The sequence below is a fragment of the Microchirus variegatus genome, assembly GCF_963457635.1.
Source record: "Microchirus variegatus genome assembly, chromosome: 3".
In the NCBI taxonomy this organism is placed as follows: domain Eukaryota; kingdom Metazoa; phylum Chordata; class Actinopteri; order Pleuronectiformes; family Soleidae; genus Microchirus; species Microchirus variegatus.
This window is the reverse complement of record NC_139804.1, coordinates 18,466,240-18,493,240: the sequence shown is the minus strand read 5'-3', so window position 1 is coordinate 18,493,240 and position 27,001 is coordinate 18,466,240. Positions and strand designations below refer to the sequence as shown.

At 36.5% G+C, this 27,001-nt stretch overlaps 1 protein-coding gene across 2 annotated transcripts in view; it reads left to right on the top strand.

Annotated features, from left to right (window-relative positions):
• Positions 1-4,313, top strand: part of ubash3bb (ubiquitin associated and SH3 domain containing Bb) — a gene marked incomplete at both ends in the record, with an annotated part of 46,373 nt that extends 42,060 nt beyond the window's left edge. For both annotated transcript variants that reach the window (XM_083887321.1, XM_083887320.1), the window contains 4 exons: positions 128-272; positions 2,321-2,427; positions 2,552-2,661; positions 4,176-4,313. In XM_083887321.1, the coding sequence (XP_083743447.1) occupies positions 128-272; positions 2,321-2,427; positions 2,552-2,661; positions 4,176-4,313 (500 nt within the window). The remainder of the gene's footprint in view (positions 1-127; positions 273-2,320; positions 2,428-2,551; positions 2,662-4,175) is intronic.
• Positions 4,314-27,001: the final 22,688 nt, after the last annotated feature.

The following is a 27,001-nucleotide window of genomic DNA, read 5'->3' as shown; positions in this document are numbered from 1 at the left end:
TTCACACCTCTAATTTTAGTTCGGACTATACCAAGAAGTTTGATCCATACAGGAAATGAGTCAAAGTTAGTTATTTAATTTTTTTTCCACTCTGATCCTTATATACTGTATGTGTGTGTGTGTACAGGGCTGCAGCAGGATGCTAAACTCAAGGTTAGAGTGGAACCAGGGCTTTTTGAATGGACCAAGTGGGTTTCTGGGAACTCGCTGCCTGCATGGATACCTCCAGCTGACCTGGCTGCTGCCAATTTCAGTGTGGACACAACATATAGGTAATACACAGCTCAGGGCTAAACACACTGCATTTTGCAACTGTTTGTGATGCATGTTGATTGTAATATCAGTGATACAATAGTAAATGCTACCCACACAATATCGTATACTTTACTGATACTGATGTTTTCATATGAAAGCCAAAGTGACATAACTCATATTTTCATCTTTGCTTTTGCACTTTTGCACTTTCAGTATCAGTGGTAAGATCTCTAATACAATCCTAAATTAAGTCCTCCTCAGTTCTTCTACCTACACACACAGTGTGATGGTTCACACAGTCAATAATGCATACAGAGCCCCTAAGGTCACTCCACCATTGTATCATACAATGATATGGTATACATACAATTTGTATGTATACCATATCATTTTCAATATCAAATGTTATCCTCCATTGTATTTCATTTTTCTCTTTTCAAAACCACCCACCATCTGCCAGGGTGATGTGTGTGCTGCATTTTCACCATCTGAACATACGCCATTATAAAATAATAAATAAATATTATAAAATATGAATGGACTGCAGTTATACTTTATACTTGTACTTAGCCTTTGTAATCTTTCATCAAGTGTACATCTCATTCACACACTGACACACACATTCACACTGGAGCATGAATACATAACTTAAACCTGTTGGAACTCATATTTAAATTGTTATCACATGCTGAGCCAGCCTGAGGACATGCATGGCACCTTATATATTATTTTATTTCATATCTACTTTATGTGCATGCATCAGACTCGTGCGTGCATGCATCAGACTCACTGTGGGAAGACACCAAGACAAGTAAACTATGGGGGGGGGGGGGGTGTTGCGGACAGAGTAGCATAAAATCAGAGAAACCTTACATGACTGTGGCACACTGAAAGAACTGGGGGATCAAAACAGGAAGCAGTTTGTGTATAAAGTATGTATACACAGTATGTGTTTATAGAGTTTATGTGTCCAACCTGCAGCTGTGGCTGTGCTGTTTATCTGCTCTGCACAGATGTCCTGTCTGTAGCACTGAAGCATCTCGACGTGGATTTACTGATGAATGAAAATCAACCCCACATTACAGGACACCTCAAAAGAACAACAACATTTTTTGAATCTGGAAGTTCTGATGTAACAATTAAAGGTTATAGTTAAGCCGTTTTCAAGTGTGCTTGTATGAGATACTGCAGCCCCTGAACCAGCTCAAGACAGATGAAAACATGGTTGGTGGGGACAATAAATATTTTTTGCCACTTAACAAAGTTAAATTAAGTACATTTTTATCTCACTGTTATGCAGCTTTTTCTAACTGGAAAGTGAACATTGTGTTCTTTAGTAAACCACAGTCCCTGCACCAAAGCTCATAGAGAAAATTGCAGTTTTACATGAAGGCACACCGGAGTTGTTAATCCACTACTGCCTCCACCAGTTTGTTGTTGTGTGTTTGAAAATCCTGTGCATGGATTTACTTATGTGACACAAACGAGTCAGCAGCAGACCAGCGCCTCCTGTGTCCCCACCAACTAACCTACAAACCTTTACCTGTGGACATTTGTGATAGAGAGTGACAAATTCCTTTGATTTTGGCTTCTAAATGTTGGTTGTACGACATGAAGTATCTCTGCTACGTCATGAAAATTGTCTGCTAGTGTCAGAGATTTTGCATGGCCATCTCACAGTTTGTGTGTTGTTACGATCTACGTCCTCTGACTCGCAAATAAATATGAACTTACAGCACGACGCAGTCAATTAAAGCAAAATATGACTAAATGCCGCCTCCTCTTTTGATTTTTCTCTGCACCATGTGCCAGTGGATGTTCTCCGATAACCACATGCTAATTACTTTTTGAACATGTGTTGCAGCTGATGACTTGCGTCATAGCCTATGATTCAGTAGGAGTTAGGTGTCAAGATTATTACATCCATGTTGCACAATGTGATTAATAACAATCTAATTAGATTGCTGGAATCTCACACTGTGTAGGAGGCATAATGTGGTGCTGTAGTGCTGACTGTCATATGGCCACACTTCTGACCTCTGTCTTTAATATTTGCCTCATGTAGACCACTGATCCCTGTCAGCAAACTTACTGTTTCTGAGTCCTATGAAAGCTACATGAGTCGGAGCTACCAAGTGACCAAAGATCTCCTGTCGGACTGCAAAAACACTGGTAAGAGAAACTCCTGCAGCTTTCGTGTGAGGTTCATGAGTGTGTTTTTTGTATCATATTATTTTACACTCGTGTGTGTTTGTCCTCTGATGTTCTATCCTGTCTTGGTTTCCACTGTGTGTAGGAAACAACGTGCTGATTGTAGCCCACGCTTCTTCCTTGGAGGCCTGCACACGCCAGCTGCAGGGCCGCGGCCCACGGAGCGCCAAGGACTTCATCCAAGTAGTCCGAAAGGTCTGTATGTGGAGCTAGTCTTTATTTTTTCTATACATCCCCCATCTCTATCCATCCATCATTATACTTCCATCTGCTTCTCTCAGTTCCTCCCACCATTCTCATTATGCCAGATGTACAGGAACATGGGTGACCTTTAAAACTCCGGATGTGTAAAGCATCCATATGTAGGCAATAAAATCCATATGAAAGCTGTTTGTTTTACTGTTTTTTTAATGTTATTTTTAGGTTCAATCAGATTTTCAGATTCTCAACCATTACCTTGTCCAGTCTAATACCTCACTCAGTGAAAGCTGACCTGCTTTCATACTCACAACTAGTGACATAATGTTTGTTGTGCCTTTGGATTCCATCCAGACCAAACTTCCTCTTTAGATAATGGTTCTTTGTTGGGCTTCTCATTACTGAGAAAACAGGGTTGCAAGCTTTTGTAACTCAGGGCCTTGAGGCTTCAGTGTTTGTCTGCATGTTCTGTAACAAAGCAAACTTGTGTCTCCTTCTTCCCAAAAAACAAGCTTGTCAGTACTAATTAAAATGCTTAAATAGAGATGAACCAAGTTCCTGCTCTGGATTCAGCATTGGCAGTTGGATCCAGCTGATTTTGCCGTCTCCTAGTCAACACTGATATTCAACACACGTTTGTCTAACTTTGAGGGTTGTGGGGCAAGCTGGAGTCAATCCTAGCTGGCACTGAGTGAGAGTGTGATAACATTCTGGACAGGTCAACAGTCTATCACAGAACCAATACAGTGATAAACTACTATTTACACTCACACCTGTGGTCAATTTAGAGTCTCCAGTATGTATTTAGACTGTAGGATGGAACTTGAGTACAGGGAGAAAACTCACTGTTTAAAGAAAACTTGGCCCAAACAATAATAATATAAAAAAAAAAAAATATAATGAAATATGTTCCCACAATGGGTATTTTGCCTAATCCCTCAAGGAATGTAGTGTTTCCATCTAAACTGAATTCACCTTTGAGAGAATCATCCTTACAATGGCCAGACTTATTTGTTTGGCATGTGCCTGAGCCTAATCAAAATATAATTTCACGGCAGCTTTGATAGTTTGTTGTTCACACCACAAGGTGGCTGCAGAGGACATTGTTGTCCAATAATTCTCTGGTCAGCAGTGCAGCTTCAGTGAAATAATGACATAGGGTCAGGTTCAGTCAAACGATGTAGTTCAGCTATATTAAAACAAAAAGCTTGTCACTGAGAAAATGAGTGTGCTTGTGCTTAAATCGCCTTCTACACTAAACTACTCTACAGGACTAAAGCCCAATTACTGAGGTCATTTATGGTCTGCCTAACATAAATACCGTCAGCCGCCCATGTTTGTGACAGTACATGTGTACTCTGAAATATTGTTGACTCTAAGCAATGACTCCAAGTTTGAAACTCCAGACTGACGCACACCCTGGTTTTAGTAGAATGAAACCACAGGCATGTATGTAAGATGTTTCCTTACTTTCCACCTTCTGACCACTGATTCCTCTGTTTGGTTCTCAGATCCCCTACCTGGGCTTCTGCTCCTGTGAGGAGCAGGGGGACACTGGGGTGTGGCAGTTAATGGACCCACCCATCCTTCCCCTCACACATGGACCAAACCACAGCTTTGACTGGAGGGAAACACTTGAGCAAGAATGATGTCTGCCCGACCAGAAACCCTCCAGCCTCCCTCCAATCTGATCATACTGCAAAAAAAATAGAAAGAAAGAAAGAAAATATACTGGAACTTTTCTCTTTTCAGACTCTTTACACAATTGATGGTCGAGAAGGAGCTTCCTGCCTGAAGATGAGTCCCAATTGGTGAAATGTTCATGCCCAAAATTTCACTGTAGGCTATAATTCACAAGGTGGATGCTGGAGAAGGCAGTTTGGAGCTGTTCAGTATGTCTGACTGTGTGGGAGAGCACTGACTTTGAGCTACAACAATTTTTGATATTGTCAGTCCAGTCTCAGGAAATTTTGTGGAATTTGCTTTAGCTCTTCCTCTGCATATGGATCAAAATAACAACAACAATAATAATAATAATAGTTATATTATAAATAAAATAAGTTGGATTTGTGCCACTTTCCAGAAATATTGGGAGTTGGATATGATCCGAGCTAGAAAAAGACATTGATTAACGTTACATTTGTGCTGTAGAGTTGTACTTGTGCAGTAAAGATGGTGGCATATTTTGACATCAGCTTACATGCAGAATCAGTTTTATTATATACATTGTATTCATTAAATGTAAGCAAAGATGTCGTCTTACTATATGCCCTGTCATGGGTGCTGCAGTTTTCAGACAGCTGCTTCTTAGCAAAAATGGGGTAGTTTGGTTTTACGCCACGTTTGGGAGTAGTTACTCCAAATTGGAGAACTTTTCCATTGTATTTTTCGAGAGGGGGGAGCGCTGTACATTTCTGAATTCTGTGTTGTCTGGAACATGGCATAACATTCAACTCAAGAATCTTGACTGAAATAATGCCAACTGAAAGCAAAGGAGCAGAAGTTAGAAAGTGGCTATAGCTTTAGCTCAGAATGACTCAGGCTCTGCTTTTATTTAAATTTACGCTGAGATGTTTTCCTTTTCCACTGAGCCAAATAGTTTTAGTTCTAAACTCACCAAATGCAAAGGGTAATGTTTAGCTGTCTAAACTGTAAGAAATGTTAAACAATAGCTATATCTGACATTAGCTATGTGTAGCAATGGTCAACAACTCTTGCTAACTCACTGTCACTGTACTCTTGTCTGTCAAATTGTCTGATATTGTGGAGTCATTAGCTACACTTTGTTTTGGTAATCCTTCAGCATGCTTACATTTTTAACATGCTACATTTAGCTTGTTACAGTGTTCACCCTGCTACAGTTAGCAAAACCATGTAATCATGCTACTGTGTGTCAGGTTTAGCCTCTGTTATTAGCGTGTCACATGCTTGTTACTATGTTAATATTAGCACAGCTCAGCTAACCTGTGCTTAATTTCAACATATCTCACATGGTAAATGTTAGCCCAACACGAACATGTACTAGTAGCTATTCCAATAACAAAAAAGGCATTTGTTGCTTCAGCAATGTCAACCATCTAATAATACTGTTATTTGAGAGCCATTCATTAATATTTTGTGCTTTGTACAATGTGCACAACAGCCTCAGGGGGGAGCTAGAGCAGCCACAGACTTTCAGCTTACAACCTCTAAAAAGAGGAGCAGTAGTTGCAGGTTCATATTTTGGCCAATGTTGCCATGCTTGGGGGGGAGGGGAAAACTAACTTAATATTTGCATCATTTCACAAAATATATTGAGACTATTAAGTGTTAAAATGTATTATGAAAGTATTAACAGTACCGCTTCCCTGCACAGTTTGAACATACTGCACATGTGAATGTGTACATGTTTGCTCAGCGTTAAACACAGAGCTCCTGACCAGAAAACAAAAACAAATGATATAATCTGTCTGGAAAAAAAAACGCCATTTTGTTGTCCTGCTTGTCCTCGTGCATCAGTAGCTGAGGGGAGACACATCTCCTCTGGCTTATTGACTCATGTTGTGTCTACTTTGGTGCCACATGTAGCACATACAGTACAACTGTGACTCCTGCCAGTCATGCAGTGTACATAATATATATATATATATATTTAAAAAAAAACATGACACAACTATAACAGCACAACCTGCATTCTAGACAATCATACAGTAGCTTTTTGATACTGGTCCAGCAGCATTTATGAGTCTGTGTTTGTTACATGTTGTTCAGAGGTGCAGAGTAGCTGTACATAATCATATTTTGGAAAAGAAAAAGGTCTTCCGATTTTATTTCTATTTATTTATAAACATTTCTTCCAGATGTTACAAGTAAAACTGTATATTAAAAAAAAAAGGATCATCGCTTTTAATAGCATGCAAGAATTAATCTCAGGTGTTGACTGCATTCAAGACATACAGTATGTATATGCAGCTTCTAAAAGTGTTCCACAAGTTGAGTGACTGTGTTGTTGTGAGAATTAAAGTGATGTCTCCTGAGTTACTGACTGGCCACTCATAGCTGTGCAGCGATTGTGTTGCTTTGGGGGATATTAAATGCACATCATCACACATTACTACACATGTCGCTTATTAAAACAACATAGAAGTTGCATGTTTTGAATTTCTCATGAGGCAGTTCCTATAAATCCCTTAGGGGTCAGGGGTCACCAAACTTTTTGAGACCGAGAGCTACCTGAAGAGTAATATGGAGGGCTACCATATTAACATTTTATGCAATTTACCATTTAAATGATGAATATTATACATTCAATTGCATACACATTAATTCCAGTGCTTAGTCCTAATGATTATCACAGTTTTTAATGAACAAAAGCTCTATGTTGTGGAAGGTTTTTTAATACTAAAGCATGCAAAGGTAACAAATAATAGAAAACATAAACAAAAAGGTCCAATAAAATGAACAAATGCATTTTAAAAATAGCCAACAGAAATGTTTTTAAAAAACAGATGTGGAAAAAAAAATAGTGTATGAGATAAATAATGAAAAAAAGAAATTATACATATTTAATAAAAGATTTAAAACCTGTGACGTGCAGTGAATCTATTGAAGCTACATTCAGATGATTCAGAAATGAGAAAAACCTGCCCAGGGCCAGCAAAAGTAAATTAGCTACACGCTAACTGTGGTGCAGTTATGTATGTCCCTGTAAATAAAACAATAAATAACTTGCATCAATAAAATGTTTTGAATCCAAAGTGTTGGCTTAGGTCTAAATATGCAGCTTTCTTTCTATGGCTGCATCCTTTGAAGGAAGATCAAACTGTATTTTCCCCTGAATATCATTAAGTATTTCATCGGCAGTCATACAACTTCACATTAAAATCATAACTGTACAGAAGCTTGTGCAAAGTGAACCCTCAGTGATGACAAAGGGGTTGATTTAAAGCAACAATATAGATGGTTTTCACATCTGTGACCTACAATGGCAAACTATATGAACCTTCTCTGTGTTCAAACATCTACATATTCTCCACATTTCCCCACAAAAGCTTAAGGTTTTGTTCACATGGAGTGTCAAAATAGAATGTATCAATAATCAATAATATGGAGAAAAAAAATCAGGCCATATGCAGCCCAGTTTCTAAGACAGACTTGAAAATGTTAGTCTTGCAAAATTCTACTAAATCACTTTTCTCAAAGTCAGACTAACACATTCAGATAATGCAGTAGGGAGTTGAATTACTATTGCATGGATACGTTTGAGTTTACTCAAACCAAGGAAGAAAAAAATCTAGTGCATTTTTGAACTGGTGAAGACTGAATCTTTGCTCAGACCAAAACAACTTTACCTGCTGTCTATTTGTGGCCATGACAGTGATATGATCGGTGACACACACCAAATCCCACTTTAAATACATTTAACTGCCTTCCCTGTACATACACTGAACTACAGAAAGAAGTAAATGTAGAAAGAAAGTACAGAAATACCTAATCAGTATGTAGTGTAGAAATTGAGTGATGCATATAGATATAAGATAAATGTAGAAATAGTACTCTTTTTTATTTATTTGGGCCTATGTGTCAGTAATTTATTCAGAAAAAAATGAATTAGTTTTTATATTACATCTATTTATCTAAATGTGAATATTGAGTGAGTATAATTTAATTATGAAATCCTGATGACAGAGTGAGCACACCAATGACTAATTTTCCTTAATCCAATGTACAAATAAAACTTGAATTCCAGGTTTTTTTTGTTTTTTTTTAATGAAATTGACTTCTATCACATCTTCACTTGTGAAGCAGTAACATCTGACTCACTTTGTGCTTTTTCTGACTTGCTAAATTAATCAGAATTTTAATGTAATGTATTGTGTATTTATTTAAGTATTTTGTCTATCTACTTTGGATTTCTGTATTTTTAAGATTTATATATTAGTTGTTGTGTGTACAATGCATGTATAAGTTTTCTATATTTGTTTATGATTGAATCATTGATCACGTTGATTGATCGTTTAATTCTCTATCACATCCTCTCAACAACACCGGAACTCTGAGTTTCTGAAATGTTTTATTTTGACAGTTACAAACCGGAAGTCGTACATCTCGTTGGGCAAAGAAGAGGAAACAAGATTTATCTGAGCCGACAGGAGTCGCTGCTGAGGTGGTTTACAGCAGCGTTGTATGTTTAATCATTCATGACATGTACATGAACGCCTATAAGTTATGTACATTTAGAGCAAAGAAGGTAAAACCAACACAGAAACCGGAACATGTGCTGTTTATGAGAGTATTTTTGACAAAAGAAAGGAAAGGAAAACAGTGGAGAAAACACTGGACAGCGCCCGTGGTTCGATCCCGTGGACGGGGAAGAACTGCTTTTTCAAATAGAAATGTCAGTGAAGTAACCACTGAGCTAAACCAGCGCGACTGCCAATGCTGGAATTTAATATTATAAACATGAGCATGTGGATGACAGTGTGTGGAAGGTGATAAATGAATAAATAAATGTTGGTCTTAACTGACACTGATATAATTACATGTTTACTATTATTATCTGCTCGAACTCATGACGTCACATTAGTAGTTTAATCAGGAATAAATAAAGATAATAAAGAGGAGAAGTTCCATGAATATGCAGAAAGAAAAAGCACTGGACAGCACCCGTGGTTCGATCCCGCAGAGGGAGTGAACTGACTATTCCTCCAAGGAGAAAATTCAGGGAAGTAACCACTGAGCTAAACCAGTACATCTGTTATAGGTGAAATGTGACATTATAAAGATCATCCTTACATATGCAATGATGGAAACTTCATCACCGGTGATTTTGCACTATTTGGGTTTTGGATTATTGCAATTTTTTTGTCTTGGGGCAGGTGCTGTGGCGGCCCCTCAGCTCCTCCTGGAAAGAAAGGAGAATTAGAACAGACAATAACAATTAATGACTGAATGGATGACAGTAGGTTGTGTGGGTAAATTGTGTTCATATGTGTTAGGACTTTTATAGTAAATAGATGTTAAAGTCATTTTCTTTAGTTGCAGCATGGTGTTTGAGTAAATGAGTCCAAGGCAGGAACTTATTTATGAAGCAACTGGCCTTAAAATCATCCTAATATGTCACAGAGACTCAGGAATAATGTTCATACAACAAACTTCATCAGTCCAAAAATACACCGCTCTGGATATCACCATGTTTTTCTCACTGTTGTCTTCTTCTTCTGCTAAATCGAGTCAAAGCTTGTATCATGTGCAGAGCATCTAGGCCAGTTTAGGTAAACCTCAAATGTATACATACATGAACAACACAATCATTTGTTTGGATCTAACGTCAGTTATGTAGCTTCAGAGCAAAGACACTAAAACCAACATGGAAACCGAAAAACGTGCTGTTAATGAGAGTATTTTTGACCAAAAAAAGAAACTAGTAGTGAAAACACTGGACAGCGCCCGTGGTTCGATACCTCGAGAGGGAAAGACTGCGTACATTTTACATACATTTTGTGGAATTTGCTTTAGCTCTTCCTCTGCATATGGATCAAAATAACAACAACAATAATAATAATAATAGTAATATTATAAATAAAATAAGTTGGATTTGTGCCACTTTCCAGAAATATTGGGAGTTGGATATGATCCGAGCTAGAAAAAGACATTGATTAACGTTACATTTGTGCTGTAGAGTTGTACTTGTGCAGTAAAGATGGTGGCATATTTTGACATCAGCTTACATGCAGAATCAGTTTTATTATATACATTGTATTCATTAAATGTAAGCAAAGATGTCGTCTTACTATATGCCCTGTCATGGGTGCTGCAGTTTTCAGACAGCTGCTTCTTAGCAAAAATGGGGTAGTTTGGTTTTACGCCACGTTTGGGAGTAGTTACTCCAAATTGGAGAACTTTTCCATTGTATTTTTCGAGAGGGGGGAGCGCTGTACATTTCTGAATTCTGTGTTGTCTGGAACATGGCATAACATTCAACTCAAGAATCTTGACTGAAATAATGCCAACTGAAAGCAAAGGAGCAGAAGTTAGAAAGTGGCTATAGCTTTATCTCAGAATGACTCAAGCTCTGCTTTTATTTAAATTTACGCTGAGATGTTTTCCTTTTCCACTGAGCCAAATAGTTTTTAGTTCTAAACTCACCAAATGCAAAGGGTAATGTTTAGCTGTCTAAACTGTAAGAAATGTTAAACAATAGCTATATCTGACATTAACTATGTGTAGCAATGGTCAACAACTCTTGCTAACTCACTGTCACTGTACTCTTGTCTGTCAAATTGTCTGATATTGTGGAGTCATTAGCTACACTTTGTTTTGGTAATCCTTCAGCATGCTTACATTTTTAACATGCTACATTTAGCTTGATACAGTGTTCACCCTGCTACAGTTAGCAAAACCATGTAATCATGCTACTGTGTGTCAGGTTTAGCCTCTGTTATTAGCGTGTCACATGCTTGTTACTATGTTAATATTAGCACAGCTCAGCTAACCTGTGCTTAATTTCAACATATCTCACATGGTAAATGTTAGCCCAACACGAACATGTACTAGTAGCTATTCCAATAACAAAAAAGGCATTTGTTGCTTCAGCAATGTCAACCATCTAATAATACTGTTATTTGAGAGCCATTCATTAATATTTTGTGCTTTGTACAATGTGCACAACAGCCTCAGGGGGGAGCTAGAGCAGCCACAGACTTTCAGCTTACAACCTCTAAAAAGAGGAGCAGTAGTTGCAGGTTCATATTTTGGCCAATGTTGCCATGCTTGGGGGGGAGGGGAAAACTAACTTAATATTTGCATCATTTCACAAAATATATTGAGACTATTAAGTGTTAAAATGTATTATGAAAGTATTAACAGTACCGCTTCCCTGCACAGTTTGAACATACTGCACATGTGAATGTGTACATGTTTGCTCAGCGTTAAACACAGAGCTCCTGACCAGAAAACAAAAACAAATGATATAATCTGTCTGGAAAAAAAAACGCCATTTTGTTGTCCTGCTTGTCCTCGTGCATCAGTAGCTGAGGGGAGACACATCTCCTCTGGCTTATTGACTCATGTTGTGTCTACTTTGGTGCCACATGTAGCACATACAGTACAACTGTGACTCCTGCCAGTCATGCAGTGTACATAATATATATATATATATATATTTAAAAAAAAAACATGACACAACTATAACAGCACAACCTGCATTCTAGACAATCATACAGTAGCTTTTTGATACTGGTCCAGCAGCATTTATGAGTCTGTGTTTGTTACATGTTGTTCAGAGGTGCAGAGTAGCTGTACATAATCATATTTTGGAAAAGAAAAAGGTCTTCCGATTTTATTTCTATTTATTTATAAACATTTCTTCCAGATGTTACAAGTAAAACTGTATATTAAAAAAAAAAGGATCATCGCTTTTAATAGCATGCAAGAATTAATCTCAGGTGTTGACTGCATTCAAGACATACAGTATGTATATGCAGCTTCTAAAAGTGTTCCACAAGTTGAGTGACTGTGTTGTTGTGAGAATTAAAGTGATGTCTCCTGAGTTACTGACTGGCCACTCATAGCTGTGCAGCGATTGTGTTGCTTTGGGGGATATTAAAGGCACATCATCACACATTACTACACATGTCGCTTATTAAAACAACATAGAAGTTGCATGTTTTGAATTTCTCATGAGGCAGTTCCTATAAATCCCTTAGGGGTCAGGGGTCACCAAACTTTTTGAGACCGAGAGCTACCTGAAGAGTAATATGGAGGGCTACCATATTAACATTTTATGCAATTTACCATTTAAATGATGAATATTATACATTCAATTGCATACACATTAATTCCAGTGCTTAGTCCTAATGATTATCACAGTTTTTAATGAAAAATAGCTCTATGTTGTGGAAGGTTTTTTAATACTAAAGCATGCAAAGGTAACAAATAATAGAAAACATAAACAAAAAGGTCCAATAAAATGAACAAATGCATTTTAAAAATAGCCAACAGAAATGTTTTTAAAAAACAGATGTGGAAAAAAAAATAGTGTATCAGATAAATAATGAAAAAAAGAAATAATACATATTTAATAAAAGCTTAAAACCTGTGACGTGCAGTGAATCTATTGAAGCTACATTCAGATGATTCAGAAATGAGAAAAACCTGCCCAGGGCCAGCAAAAGTAAATTAGCTACACGCTAACTGTGGTGCAGTTATGTATGTCCCTGTAAATAAAACAATAAATAACTTGCATCAATAAAATGTTTTGAATCCAAAGTGTTGGCTTAGGTCTAAATATGCAGCTTTCTTTCTATGGCTGCATCCTTTGAAGGATACAAACTGTATTTTCCCCTGAATATCATTAAGTATTTCATCGGCAGTCATACAACTTCACATTAAAATCATAACTGTACAGAAGCTTGTGCAAAGTGAACCCTCAGTGATGACGTAGGGGTTGATTGAAAGCAACAATATAGATGGTTTTCACATCTGTGACCTACAATGGCAAACTATATGAACCTTCTCTGTGTTCAAACATCTACATATTCTCCACATTTCCCCACAAAAGCGTAAGGTTTTGTTCACATGGAGTGTCAAAATAGAATGTATCAATAATCAATAATATGGAGAAAAAAAATCAGGCCATATGCAGCCCAGTTTCTAAGACAGACTTGAAAATGTTAGTCTTGCAAAATTCTACTAAATCACTTTTCTCAAAGTCAGACTAACACATTCAGATAATGCAGTAGGGAGTTGAATTACTATTGCATGGATACGTTTGAGTTTACTCAAACCAAGGAAGAAAAAAATCTAGTGCATTTTTGAACTGGTGAAGACTGAATCTTTGCTCAGACCAAAACAACTTTACCTGCTGTCTATTTGTGGCCATGACAGTGATATGATCGGTGACACACACCAAATCCCACTTTAAATACATTTAACTGCCTTCCCTGTACATACACTGAACTACAGAAAGACGTAAATGTAGAAAGAAAGTACAGAAATACCTAATCAGTATGTAGTGTAGAAATTGAGTGATGCATATATAGATATACGATAAATGTAGAAATAGTACTTTTTTATTTATTTGGGCCTATGTGTCAGTAATTTATTCAGAAAAAAATGAATTAGTTTTTATATTACATCTATTTATCTAAATGTGAATATTAAGTGAGTATAATTTAATTATGAAATCCTGATGACAGTGAGCACACCAATGACTAATTTTTCCTTAATCCAATGTACAAATAAAACTTGAATTCCAGGTTGTTGTTTTTTTTTGTTTTTTTTAATGAAATTGACTTCTATCACATCTTCACTTGTGAAGCAGTAACATCTGATTCACTTTGTGCTTTTTCTGTCTTGCTAAATTAATCAGAATTTTAATGTAATGTATTGTGTATTTATTTAAGTATTTTGTCTATCTACTTTGGATTTCTGTATTTTTAAGATTTATATATTAGTTGTTGTGTGTACAATGCATGTATAAGTTTTCTATATTTGTTTATGATTGAATCATTGATCACGTTGATTGATCGTTTAATTCTCTATCACATCCTCTCAACAACACCGGAACTCTGAGTTTCTGAAATGTTTTATTTTGACAGTTACAAACCGGAAGTCGTACATCTCGTTGGGCAAAGAAGAGGAAACAAGATTTATCTGAGCCGACAGGAGTCGCTGCTGAGGTGGTTTACAGCAGCGTTGTATGTTTAATCATTCATGACATGTACATGAACGCCTATAAGTTATGTACATTTAGAGCAAAGAAGGTAAAACCAACACAGAAACCGGAACATGTGCTGTTTATGAGAGTATTTTTGACAAAAGAAAGGAAAGGAAAACAGTGGAGAAAACACTGGACAGCGCCCGTGGTTCGATCCCGTGGACGGGGAAGAACTGCTTTTTCAAATAGAAATGTCAGTGAAGTAACCACTGAGCTAAACCAGCGCGACTGCCAATGCTGGAATTTAATATTATAAACATGAGCATGTGGATGACAGTGTGTGGAAGGTGATAAATGAATAAATAAATGTTGGTCTTAACTGACACTGATATAATTACATGTTTACTATTATTATCTGCTCGAACTCATGACGTCACATTAGTAGTTTAATCAGGAATAAATAAAGATAATAAAGAGGAGAAGTTCCATGAATATGCAGAAAGAAAAAGCACTGGACAGCGCCCGTGGTTCGATCCCGCAGAGGGAGTGAACTGACTATTCCTCCAAGGAGAAAATTCAGGGAAGTAACCACTGAGCTAAACCAGTACATCTGTTATAGGTGAAATGTGACATTATAAAGATCATCCTTACATATGCAATGATGGAAACTTCATCACCGGTGATTTTGCACTATTTGGGTTTTGGATTATTGCAATTTTTTTGTCTTGGGGCAGGTGCTGTGGCGGCCCCTCAGCTCCTCCTGGAAAGAAAGGAGAATTAGAACAGACAATAACAATTAATGACTGAATGGATGACAGTAGGTTGTGTGGGTAAATTGTGTTCATATGTGTTAGGACTTTTATAGTAAATAGATGTTAAAGTCATTTTCTTTAGTTGCAGCATGGTGTTTGAGTAAATGAGTCCAAGGCAGGAACTTATTTATGAAGCAACTGGCCTTAAAATCATCCTAATATGTCACAGAGACTCAGGAATAATGTTCATACAACAAACTTCATCAGTCCAAAAATACACCGCTCTGGATATCACCATGTTTTTCTCACTGTTGTCTTCTTCTTCTGCTAAATCGAGTCAAAGCTTGTATCATGTGCAGAGCATCTAGGCCAGTTTAGGTAAACCTCAAATGTATACATACATGAACAACACAATCATTTGTTTGGATCTAACGTCAGTTATGTAGCTTCAGAGCAAAGACACTAAAACCAACATGGAAACCGAAAAACGTGCTGTTAATGAGAGTATTTTTGACCAAAAAAAGAAACTAGTAGTGAAAACACTGGACAGCGCCCGTGGTTCGATACCTCGAGAGGGAAAGACTGCGTACATTTTACATACATTTTGTGGAATTTGCTTTAGCTCTTCCTCTGCATATGGATCAAAATAACAACAACAATAATAATAATAATAGTAATATTATAAATAAAATAAGTTGGATTTGTGCCACTTTCCAGAAATATTGGGAGTTGGATATGATCCGAGCTAGAAAAAGACATTGATTAACGTTACATTTGTGCTGTAGAGTTGTACTTGTGCAGTAAAGATGGTGGCATATTTTGACATCAGCTTACATGCAGAATCAGTTTTATTATATACATTGTATTCATTAAATGTAAGCAAAGATGTCGTCTTACTATATGCCCTGTCATGGGTGCTGCAGTTTTCAGACAGCTGCTTCTTAGCAAAAATGGGGTAGTTTGGTTTTACGCCACGTTTGGGAGTAGTTACTCCAAATTGGAGAACTTTTCCATTGTATTTTTCGAGAGGGGGGAGCGCTGTACATTTCTGAATTCTGTGTTGTCTGGAACATGGCATAACATTCAACTCAAGAATCTTGACTGAAATAATGCCAACTGAAAGCAAAGGAGCAGAAGTTAGAAAGTGGCTATAGCTTTATCTCAGAATGACTCAAGCTCTGCTTTTATTTAAATTTACGCTGAGATGTTTTCCTTTTCCACTGAGCCAAATAGTTTTTAGTTCTAAACTCACCAAATGCAAAGGGTAATGTTTAGCTGTCTAAACTGTAAGAAATGTTAAACAATAGCTATATCTGACATTAACTATGTGTAGCAATGGTCAACAACTCTTGCTAACTCACTGTCACTGTACTCTTGTCTGTCAAATTGTCTGATATTGTGGAGTCATTAGCTACACTTTGTTTTGGTAATCCTTCAGCATGCTTACATTTTTAACATGCTACATTTAGCTTGATACAGTGTTCACCCTGCTACAGTTAGCAAAACCATGTAATCATGCTACTGTGTGTCAGGTTTAGCCTCTGTTATTAGCGTGTCACATGCTTGTTACTATGTTAATATTAGCACAGCTCAGCTAACCTGTGCTTAATTTCAACATATCTCACATGGTAAATGTTAGCCCAACACGAACATGTACTAGTAGCTATTCCAATAACAAAAAAGGCATTTGTTGCTTCAGCAATGTCAACCATCTAATAATACTGTTATTTGAGAGCCATTCATTAATATTTTGTGCTTTGTACAATGTGCACAACAGCCTCAGGGGGGAGCTAGAGCAGCCACAGACTTTCAGCTTACAACCTCTAAAAAGAGGAGCAGTAGTTGCAGGTTCATATTTTGGCCAATGTTGCCATGCTTGGGGGGGAGGGGAAAACTAACTTAATATTTGCATCATTTCACAAAATATATTGAGACTATTAAGTGTTAAAATGTATTATGAAAGTATTAACAGTACCGCTTCCCTGCACAGTTTGAACATACTGCACATGTGAATGTGTACATGTTTGCTCAGCGTTAAACACAGAGCTCCTGACCAGAAAACAAAAACAAATGATATAATCTGTCTGGAAAAAAAAACGCCATTTTGTTGTCCTGCTTGTCCTCGTGCATCAGTAGCTGAGGGGAGACACATCTCCTCTGGCTTATTGACTCATGTTGTGTCTACTTTGGTGCCACATGTAGCACATACAGTACAACTGTGACTCCTGCCAGTCATGCAGTGTACATAATATATATATATATATATATTTAAAAAAAAAACATGACACAACTATAACAGCACAACCTGCATTCTAGACAATCATACAGTAGCTTTTTGATACTGGTCCAGCAGCATTTATGAGTCTGTGTTTGTTACATGTTGTTCAGAGGTGCAGAGTAGCTGTACATAATCATATTTTGGAAAAGAAAAAGGTCTTCCGATTTTATTTCTATTTATTTATAAACATTTCTTCCAGATGTTACAAGTAAAACTGTATATTAAAAAAAAAAGGATCATCGCTTTTAATAGCATGCAAGAATTAATCTCAGGTGTTGACTGCATTCAAGACATACAGTATGTATATGCAGCTTCTAAAAGTGTTCCACAAGTTGAGTGACTGTGTTGTTGTGAGAATTAAAGTGATGTCTCCTGAGTTACTGACTGGCCACTCATAGCTGTGCAGCGATTGTGTTGCTTTGGGGGATATTAAAGGCACATCATCACACATTACTACACATGTCGCTTATTAAAACAACATAGAAGTTGCATGTTTTGAATTTCTCATGAGGCAGTTCCTATAAATCCCTTAGGGGTCAGGGGTCACCAAACTTTTTGAGACCGAGAGCTACCTGAAGAGTAATATGGAGGGCTACCATATTAACATTTTATGCAATTTACCATTTAAATGATGAATATTATACATTCAATTGCATACACATTAATTCCAGTGCTTAGTCCTAATGATTATCACAGTTTTTAATGAAAAATAGCTCTATGTTGTGGAAGGTTTTTTAATACTAAAGCATGCAAAGGTAACAAATAATAGAAAACATAAACAAAAAGGTCCAATAAAATGAACAAATGCATTTTAAAAATAGCCAACAGAAATGTTTTTAAAAAACAGATGTGGAAAAAAAAATAGTGTATCAGATAAATAATGAAAAAAAGAAATAATACATATTTAATAAAAGCTTAAAACCTGTGACGTGCAGTGAATCTATTGAAGCTACATTCAGATGATTCAGAAATGAGAAAAACCTGCCCAGGGCCAGCAAAAGTAAATTAGCTACACGCTAACTGTGGTGCAGTTATGTATGTCCCTGTAAATAAAACAATAAATAACTTGCATCAATAAAATGTTTTGAATCCAAAGTGTTGGCTTAGGTCTAAATATGCAGCTTTCTTTCTATGGCTGCATCCTTTGAAGGATACAAACTGTATTTTCCCCTGAATATCATTAAGTATTTCATCGGCAGTCATACAACTTCACATTAAAATCATAACTGTACAGAAGCTTGTGCAAAGTGAACCCTCAGTGATGACGTAGGGGTTGATTGAAAGCAACAATATAGATGGTTTTCACATCTGTGACCTACAATGGCAAACTATATGAACCTTCTCTGTGTTCAAACATCTACATATTCTCCACATTTCCCCACAAAAGCGTAAGGTTTTGTTCACATGGAGTGTCAAAATAGAATGTATCAATAATCAATAATATGGAGAAAAAAAATCAGGCCATATGCAGCCCAGTTTCTAAGACAGACTTGAAAATGTTAGTCTTGCAAAATTCTACTAAATCACTTTTCTCAAAGTCAGACTAACACATTCAGATAATGCAGTAGGGAGTTGAATTACTATTGCATGGATACGTTTGAGTTTACTCAAACCAAGGAAGAAAAAAATCTAGTGCATTTTTGAACTGGTGAAGACTGAATCTTTGCTCAGACCAAAACAACTTTACCTGCTGTCTATTTGTGGCCATGACAGTGATATGATCGGTGACACACACCAAATCCCACTTTAAATACATTTAACTGCCTTCCCTGTACATACACTGAACTACAGAAAGACGTAAATGTAGAAAGAAAGTACAGAAATACCTAATCAGTATGTAGTGTAGAAATTGAGTGATGCATATATAGATATACGATAAATGTAGAAATAGTACTTTTTTATTTATTTGGGCCTATGTGTCAGTAATTTATTCAGAAAAAAATGAATTAGTTTTTATATTACATCTATTTATCTAAATGTGAATATTAAGTGAGTATAATTTAATTATGAAATCCTGATGACAGTGAGCACACCAATGACTAATTTTTCCTTAATCCAATGTACAAATAAAACTTGAATTCCAGGTTGTTGTTTTTTTTTGTTTTTTTTAATGAAATTGACTTCTATCACATCTTCACTTGTGAAGCAGTAACATCTGATTCACTTTGTGCTTTTTCTGTCTTGCTAAATTAATCAGAATTTTAATGTAATGTATTGTGTATTTATTTAAGTATTTTGTCTATCTACTTTGGATTTCTGTATTTTTAAGATTTATATATTAGTTGTTGTGTGTACAATGCATGTATAAGTTTTCTATATTTGTTTATGATTGAATCATTGATCTCGTTGATTGATCGTTTAATTCTCTATCACATCCTCTCAACAACACCGGAACTCTGAGTTTCTGAAATGTTTTATTTTGACAGTTACAAACCGGAAGTCGTACATCTCGTTGGGCAAAGAAGAGGAAACAAGATTTATCTGAGCCGACAGGAGTCGCTGCTGAGGTGGTTTACAGCAGCGTTGTATGTTTAATCATTCATGACATGTACATGAACGCCTATAAGTTATGTACATTTAGAGCAAAGAAGGTAAAACCAACACAGAAACCGGAACATGTGCTGTTTATGAGAGTATTTTTGACAAAAGAAAGGAAAGGAAAACAGTGGAGAAAACACTGGACAGCGCCCGTGGTTCGATCCCGTGGACGGGGAAGAACTGCTTTTTCAAACAGAAATGTCAGTGAAGTAACCACTGAGCTAAACCAGCGCGACTGCCAATGCTGGAATTTAATATTATAAACATGAGCATGTGGATGACAGTGTGTGGAAGGTGATAAATGAATAAATAAATGTTGGTCTTAACTGACACTGATATAATTACATGTTTACTATTATTATCTGCTCGAACTCATGACGTCACATTAGTAGTTTAATCAGGAATAAATAAAGATAATAAAGAGGAGAAGTTCCATGAATATGCAGAAAGAAAAAGCACTGGACAGCGCCCGTGGTTCGATCCCGCAGAGGGAGTGAACTGACTATTCCTCCAAGGAGAAAATTCAGGGAAGTAACCACTGAGCTAAACCAGTACATCTGTTATAGGTGAAATGTGACATTATAAAGATCATCCTTACATATGCAATGATGGAAACTTCATCACCGGTGATTTTGCACTATTTGGGTTTTGGATTATTGCAATTTTTTTGTCTTGGGGCAGGTGCTGTGGCGGCCCCTCAGCTCCTCCTGGAAAGAAAGGAGAATTAGAACAGACAATAACAATTAATGACTGAATGGATGACAGTAGGTTGTGTGGGTAAATTGTGTTCATATGTGTTAGGACTTTTATAGTAAATAGATGTTAAAGTCATTTTCTTTAGTTGCAGCATGGTGTTTGAGTAAATGAGTCCAAGGCAGGAACTTATTTATGAAGCAACTGGCCTTAAAATCATCCTAATATGTCACAGAGACTCAGGAATAATGTTCATACAACAAACTTCATCAGTCCAAAAATACACCGCTCTGGATATCACCATGTTTTTCTCACTGTTGTCTTCTTCTTCTGCTAAATCGAGTCAAAGCTTGTATCATGTGCAGAGCATCTAGGCCAGTTTAGGTAAACCTCAAATGTATACATACATGAACAACACAATCATTTGTTTGGATCTAACGTCAGTTATGTAGCTTCAGAGCAAAGACACTAAAACCAACATGGAAACCGAAAAACGTGCTGTTAATGAGAGTATTTTTGACCAAAAAAAGAAACTAGTAGTGAAAACACTGGACAGCGCCCGTGGTTCGATACCTCGAGAGGGAAAGACTGCGTACATTTTACATACATTTTGTGGAATTTGCTTTAGCTCTTCCTCTGCATATGGATCAAAATAACAACAACAATAATAATAATAATAGTAATATTATAAATAAAATAAGTTGGATTTGTGCCACTTTCCAGAAATATTGGGAGTTGGATATGATCCGAGCTAGAAAAAGACATTGATTAACGTTACATTTGTGCTGTAGAGTTGTACTTGTGCAGTAAAGATGGTGGCATATTTTGACATCAGCTTACATGCAGAATCAGTTTTATTATATACATTGTATTCATTAAATGTAAGCAAAGATGTCGTCTTACTATATGCCCTGTCATGGGTGCTGCAGTTTTCAGACAGCTGCTTCTTAGCAAAAATGGGGTAGTTTGGTTTTACGCCACGTTTGGGAGTAGTTACTCCAAATTGGAGAACTTTTCCATTGTATTTTTCGAGAGGGGGGAGCGCTGTACATTTCTGAATTCTGTGTTGTCTGGAACATGGCATAACATTCAACTCAAGAATCTTGACTGAAATAATGCCAACTGAAAGCAAAGGAGCAGAAGTTAGAAAGTGGCTATAGCTTTATCTCAGAATGACTCAAGCTCTGCTTTTATTTAAATTTACGCTGAGATGTTTTCCTTTTCCACTGAGCCAAATAGTTTTTAGTTCTAAACTCACCAAATGCAAAGGGTAATGTTTAGCTGTCTAAACTGTAAGAAATGTTAAACAATAGCTATATCTGACATTAACTATGTGTAGCAATGGTCAACAACTCTTGCTAACTCACTGTCACTGTACTCTTGTCTGTCAAATTGTCTGATATTGTGGAGTCATTAGCTACACTTTGTTTTGGTAATCCTTCAGCATGCTTACATTTTTAACATGCTACATTTAGCTTGATACAGTGTTCACCCTGCTACAGTTAGCAAAACCATGTAATCATGCTACTGTGTGTCAGGTTTAGCCTCTGTTATTAGCGTGTCACATGCTTGTTACTATGTTAATATTAGCACAGCTCAGCTAACCTGTGCTTAATTTCAACATATCTCACATGGTAAATGTTAGCCCAACACGAACATGTACTAGTAGCTATTCCAATAACAAAAAAGGCATTTGTTGCTTCAGCAATGTCAACCATCTAATAATACTGTTATTTGAGAGACATTCATTAATATTTTGTGCTTTGTACAATGTGCACAACAGCCTCAGGGGGGAGCTAGAGCAGCCACGGACTTTCAGCTTACAACCTCTAAAAAGAGGAGCAGTAGTTGCAGGTTCATATTTTGGCCAATGTTGCCATGCTTGGGGGGGAGGGGAAAACTAACTTAATATTTGCATCATTTCACAAAATATATTGAGACTATTAAGTGTTAAAATGTATTATGAAAGTATTAACAGTACCGCTTCCCTGCACAGTTTGAACATACTGCACATGTGAATGTGTACATGTTTGCTCAGCGTTAAACACAGAGCTCCTGACCAGAAAACAAAAACAAATGATATAATCTGTCTGGAAAAAAAAACGCCATTTTGTTGTCCTGCTTGTCCTCGTGCATCAGTAGCTGAGGGGAGACACATCTCCTCTGGCTTATTGACTCATGTTGTGTCTACTTTGGTGCCACATGTAGCACATACAGTACAACTGTGACTCCTGCCAGTCATGCAGTGTACATAATATATATATATATATATTTAAAAAAAAAACATGACACAACTATAACAGCACAACCTGCATTCTAGACAATCATACAGTAGCTTTTTGATACTGGTCCAGCAGCATTTATGAGTCTGTGTTTGTTACATGTTGTTCAGAGGTGCAGAGTAGCTGTACATAATCATATTTTGGAAAAGAAAAAGGTCTTCCGATTTTATTTCTATTTATTTATAAACATTTCTTCCAGATGTTACAAGTAAAACTGTATATTAAAAAAAAAAGGATCATCGCTTTTAATAGCATGCAAGAATTAATCTCAGGTGTTGACTGCATTCAAGACATACAGTATGTATATGCAGCTTCTAAAAGTGTTCCACAAGTTGAGTGACTGTGTTGTTGTGAGAATTAAAGTGATGTCTCCTGAGTTACTGACTGGCCACTCATAGCTGTGCAGCGATTGTGTTGCTTTGGGGGATATTAAAGGCACATCATCACACATTACTTCACATGTCGCTTATTAAAACAACATAGAAGTTGCATGTTTTGAATTTCTCATGAGGCAGTTCCTATAAATCCCTTAGGGGTCAGGGGTCACCAAACTTTTTGAGACCGAGAGCTACCTGAAGAGTAATATGGAGGGCTACCATATTAACATTTTATGCAATTTACCATTTAAATGATGAATATTATACATTCAATTGCATACACATTAATTCCAGTGCTTAGTCCTAATGATTATCACAGTTTTTAATGAAAAATAGCTCTATGTTGTGGAAGGTTTTTTAATACTAAAGCATGCAAAGGTAACAAATAATAGAAAACATAAACAAAAAGGTCCAATAAAATGAACAAATGCATTTTAAAAATAGCCAACAGAAATGTTTTTAAAAAACAGATGTGGAAAAAAAAATAGTGTATCAGATAAATAATGAAAAAAAGAAATAATACATATTTAATAAAAGCTTAAAACCTGTGACGTGCAGTGAATCTATTGAAGCTACATTCAGATGATTCAGAAATGAGAAAAACCTGCCCAGGGCCAGCAAAAGTAAATTAGCTACACGCTAACTGTGGTGCAGTTATGTATGTCCCTGTAAATAAAACAATAAATAACTTGCATCAATAAAATGTTTTGAATCCAAAGTGTTGGCTTAGGTCTAAATATGCAGCTTTCTTTCTATGGCTGCATCCTTTGAAGGATACAAACTGTATTTTCCCCTGAATATCATTAAGTATTTCATCGGCAGTCATACAACTTCACATTAAAATCATAACTGTACAGAAGCTTGTGCAAAGTGAACCCTCAGTGATGACGTAGGGGTTGATTGAAAGCAACAATATAGATGGTTTTCACATCTGTGACCTACAATGGCAAACTATATGAACCTTCTCTGTGTTCAAACATCTACATATTCTCCACATTTCCCCACAAAAGCGTAAGGTTTTGTTCACATGGAGTGTCAAAATAGAATGTATCAATAATCAATAATATGGAGAAAAAAAATCAGGCCATATGCAGCCCAGTTTCTAAGACAGACTTGAAAATGTTAGTCTTGCAAAATTCTACTAAATCACTTTTCTCAAAGTCAGACTAACACATTCAGATAATGCAGTAGGGAGTTGAATTACTATTGCATGGATACGTTTGAGTTTACTCAAACCAAGGAAGAAAAAAATCTAGTGCATTTTTGAACTGGTGAAGACTGAATCTTTGCTCAGACCAAAACAACTTTACCTGCTGTCTATTTGTGGCCATGACAGTGATATGATCGGTGACACACACCAAATCCCACTTTAAATACATTTAACTGCCTTCCCTGTACATACACTGAACTACAGAAGACGTAAATGTAGAAAGAAAGTACAGAAATACCTAATCAGTATGTAGTGTAGAAATTGAGTGATGCATATATAGATATACGATAAATGTAGAAATAGTACTTTTTTATTTATTTGGGCCTATGTGTCAGTAATTTATTCAGAAAAAAATGAATTAGTTTTTATATTACATCTATTTATCTAAATGTGAATATTAAGTGAGTATAATTTAATTATGAAATCCTGATGACAGTGAGCACACCAATGACTAATTTTTCCTTAATCCAATGTACAAATAAAACTTGAATTCCAGGTTGTTGTTTTTTTTTGTTTTTTTTAATGAAATTGACTTCTATCACATCTTCACTTGTGAAGCAGTAACATCTGATTCACTTTGTGCTTTTTCTGTCTTGCTAAATTAATCAGAATTTTAATGTAATGTATTGTGTATTTATTTAAGTATTTTGTCTATCTACTTTGGATTTCTGTATTTTTAAGATTTATATATTAGTTGTTGTGTGTACAATGCATGTATAAGTTTTCTATATTTGTTTATGATTGAATCATTGATCTCGTTGATTGATCGTTTAATTCTCTATCACATCCTCTCAACAACACCGGAACTCTGAGTTTCTGAAATGTTTTATTTTGACAGTTACAAACCGGAAGTCGTACATCTCGTTGGGCAAAGAAGAGGAAACAAGATTTATCTGAGCCGACAGGAGTCGCTGCTGAGGTGGTTTACAGCAGCGTTGTATGTTTAATCATTCATGACATGTACATGAACGCCTATAAGTTATGTACATTTAGAGCAAAGAAGGTAAAACCAACACAGAAACCGGAACATGTGCTGTTTATGAGAGTATTTTTGACAAAAGAAAGGAAAGGAAAACAGTGGAGAAAACACTGGACAGCGCCCGTGGTTCGATCCCGTGGACGGGGAAGAACTGCTTTTTCAAATAGAAATGTCAGTGAAGTAACCACTGAGCTAAACCAGCGCGACTGCCAATGCTGGAATTTAATATTATAAACATGAGCATGTGGATGACAGTGTGTGGAAGGTGATAAATGAATAAATAAATGTTGGTCTTAACTGACACTGATATAATTACATGTTTACTATTATTATCTGCTCGAACTCATGACGTCACATTAGTAGTTTAATCAGGAATAAATAAAGATAATAAAGAGGAGAAGTTCCATGAATATGCAGAAAGAAAAAGCACTGGACATCGCCCGTGGTTCGATCCCGCAGAGGGAGTGAACTGACTATTCCTCCAAGGAGAAAATTCAGGGAAGTAACCACTGAGCTAAACCAGTACATCTGTTATAGGTGAAATGTGACATTATAAAGATCATCCTTACATATGCAATGATGGAAACTTCATCACCGGTGATTTTGCACTATTTGGGTTTTGGATTATTGCAATTTTTTTGTCTTGGGGCAGGTGCTGTGGCGGCCCCTCAGCTCCTCCTGGAAAGAAAGGAGAATTAGAACAGACAATAACAATTAATGACTGAATGGATGACAGTAGGTTGTGTGGGTAAATTGTGTTCATATGTGTTAGGACTTTTATAGTAAATAGATGTTAAAGTCATTTTCTTTAGTTGCAGCATGGTGTTTGAGTAAATGAGTCCAAGGCAGGAACTTATTTATGAAGCAACTGGCCTTAAAATCATCCTAATATGTCACAGAGACTCAGGAATAATGTTCATACAACAAACTTCATCAGTCCAAAAATACACCGCTCTGGATATCACCATGTTTTTCTCACTGTTGTCTTCTTCTTCTGCTAAATCGAGTCAAAGCTTGTATCATGTGCAGAGCATCTAGGCCAGTTTAGGTAAACCTCAAATGTATACATACATGAACAACACAATCATTTGTTTGGATCTAACGTCAGTTATGTAGCTTCAGAGCAAAGACACTAAAACCAACACAGAAACCGTAAAAGAGAGTATTTTTGACCAAAAAAAGAAACTAGTGTAGAAAACACTGGACAGCGCCCATGGTTTGATCCCTTGAGAGGGAAAGACTGCGTATCTGAAAGAAGTGACAGTGAAGTAACCACTGAGCTAGACCAGTGCAGAGATTTGATGTGGAATTAACTATTATGAACATGAGCTTGTGGGTGGTACAGAAATCATGGTGATGAATAAATGAATAAATAAATGTTGGTCATTAACTGAGACTACTATAAATACATGTTCACCATCTATTTTCAAATATCTACGCGGGCTCAAGGCGTCACGTCACTACAGACTTACACAGAAACAACAAAACAATGATGTCACATTAGTCTTTATTGATTGTGTGGTTCAGTTGTGAGGTCACAGTGGCTCAGTTTAATCAATGACAACATTAGGTAAAGTAGTTCTTTGTATA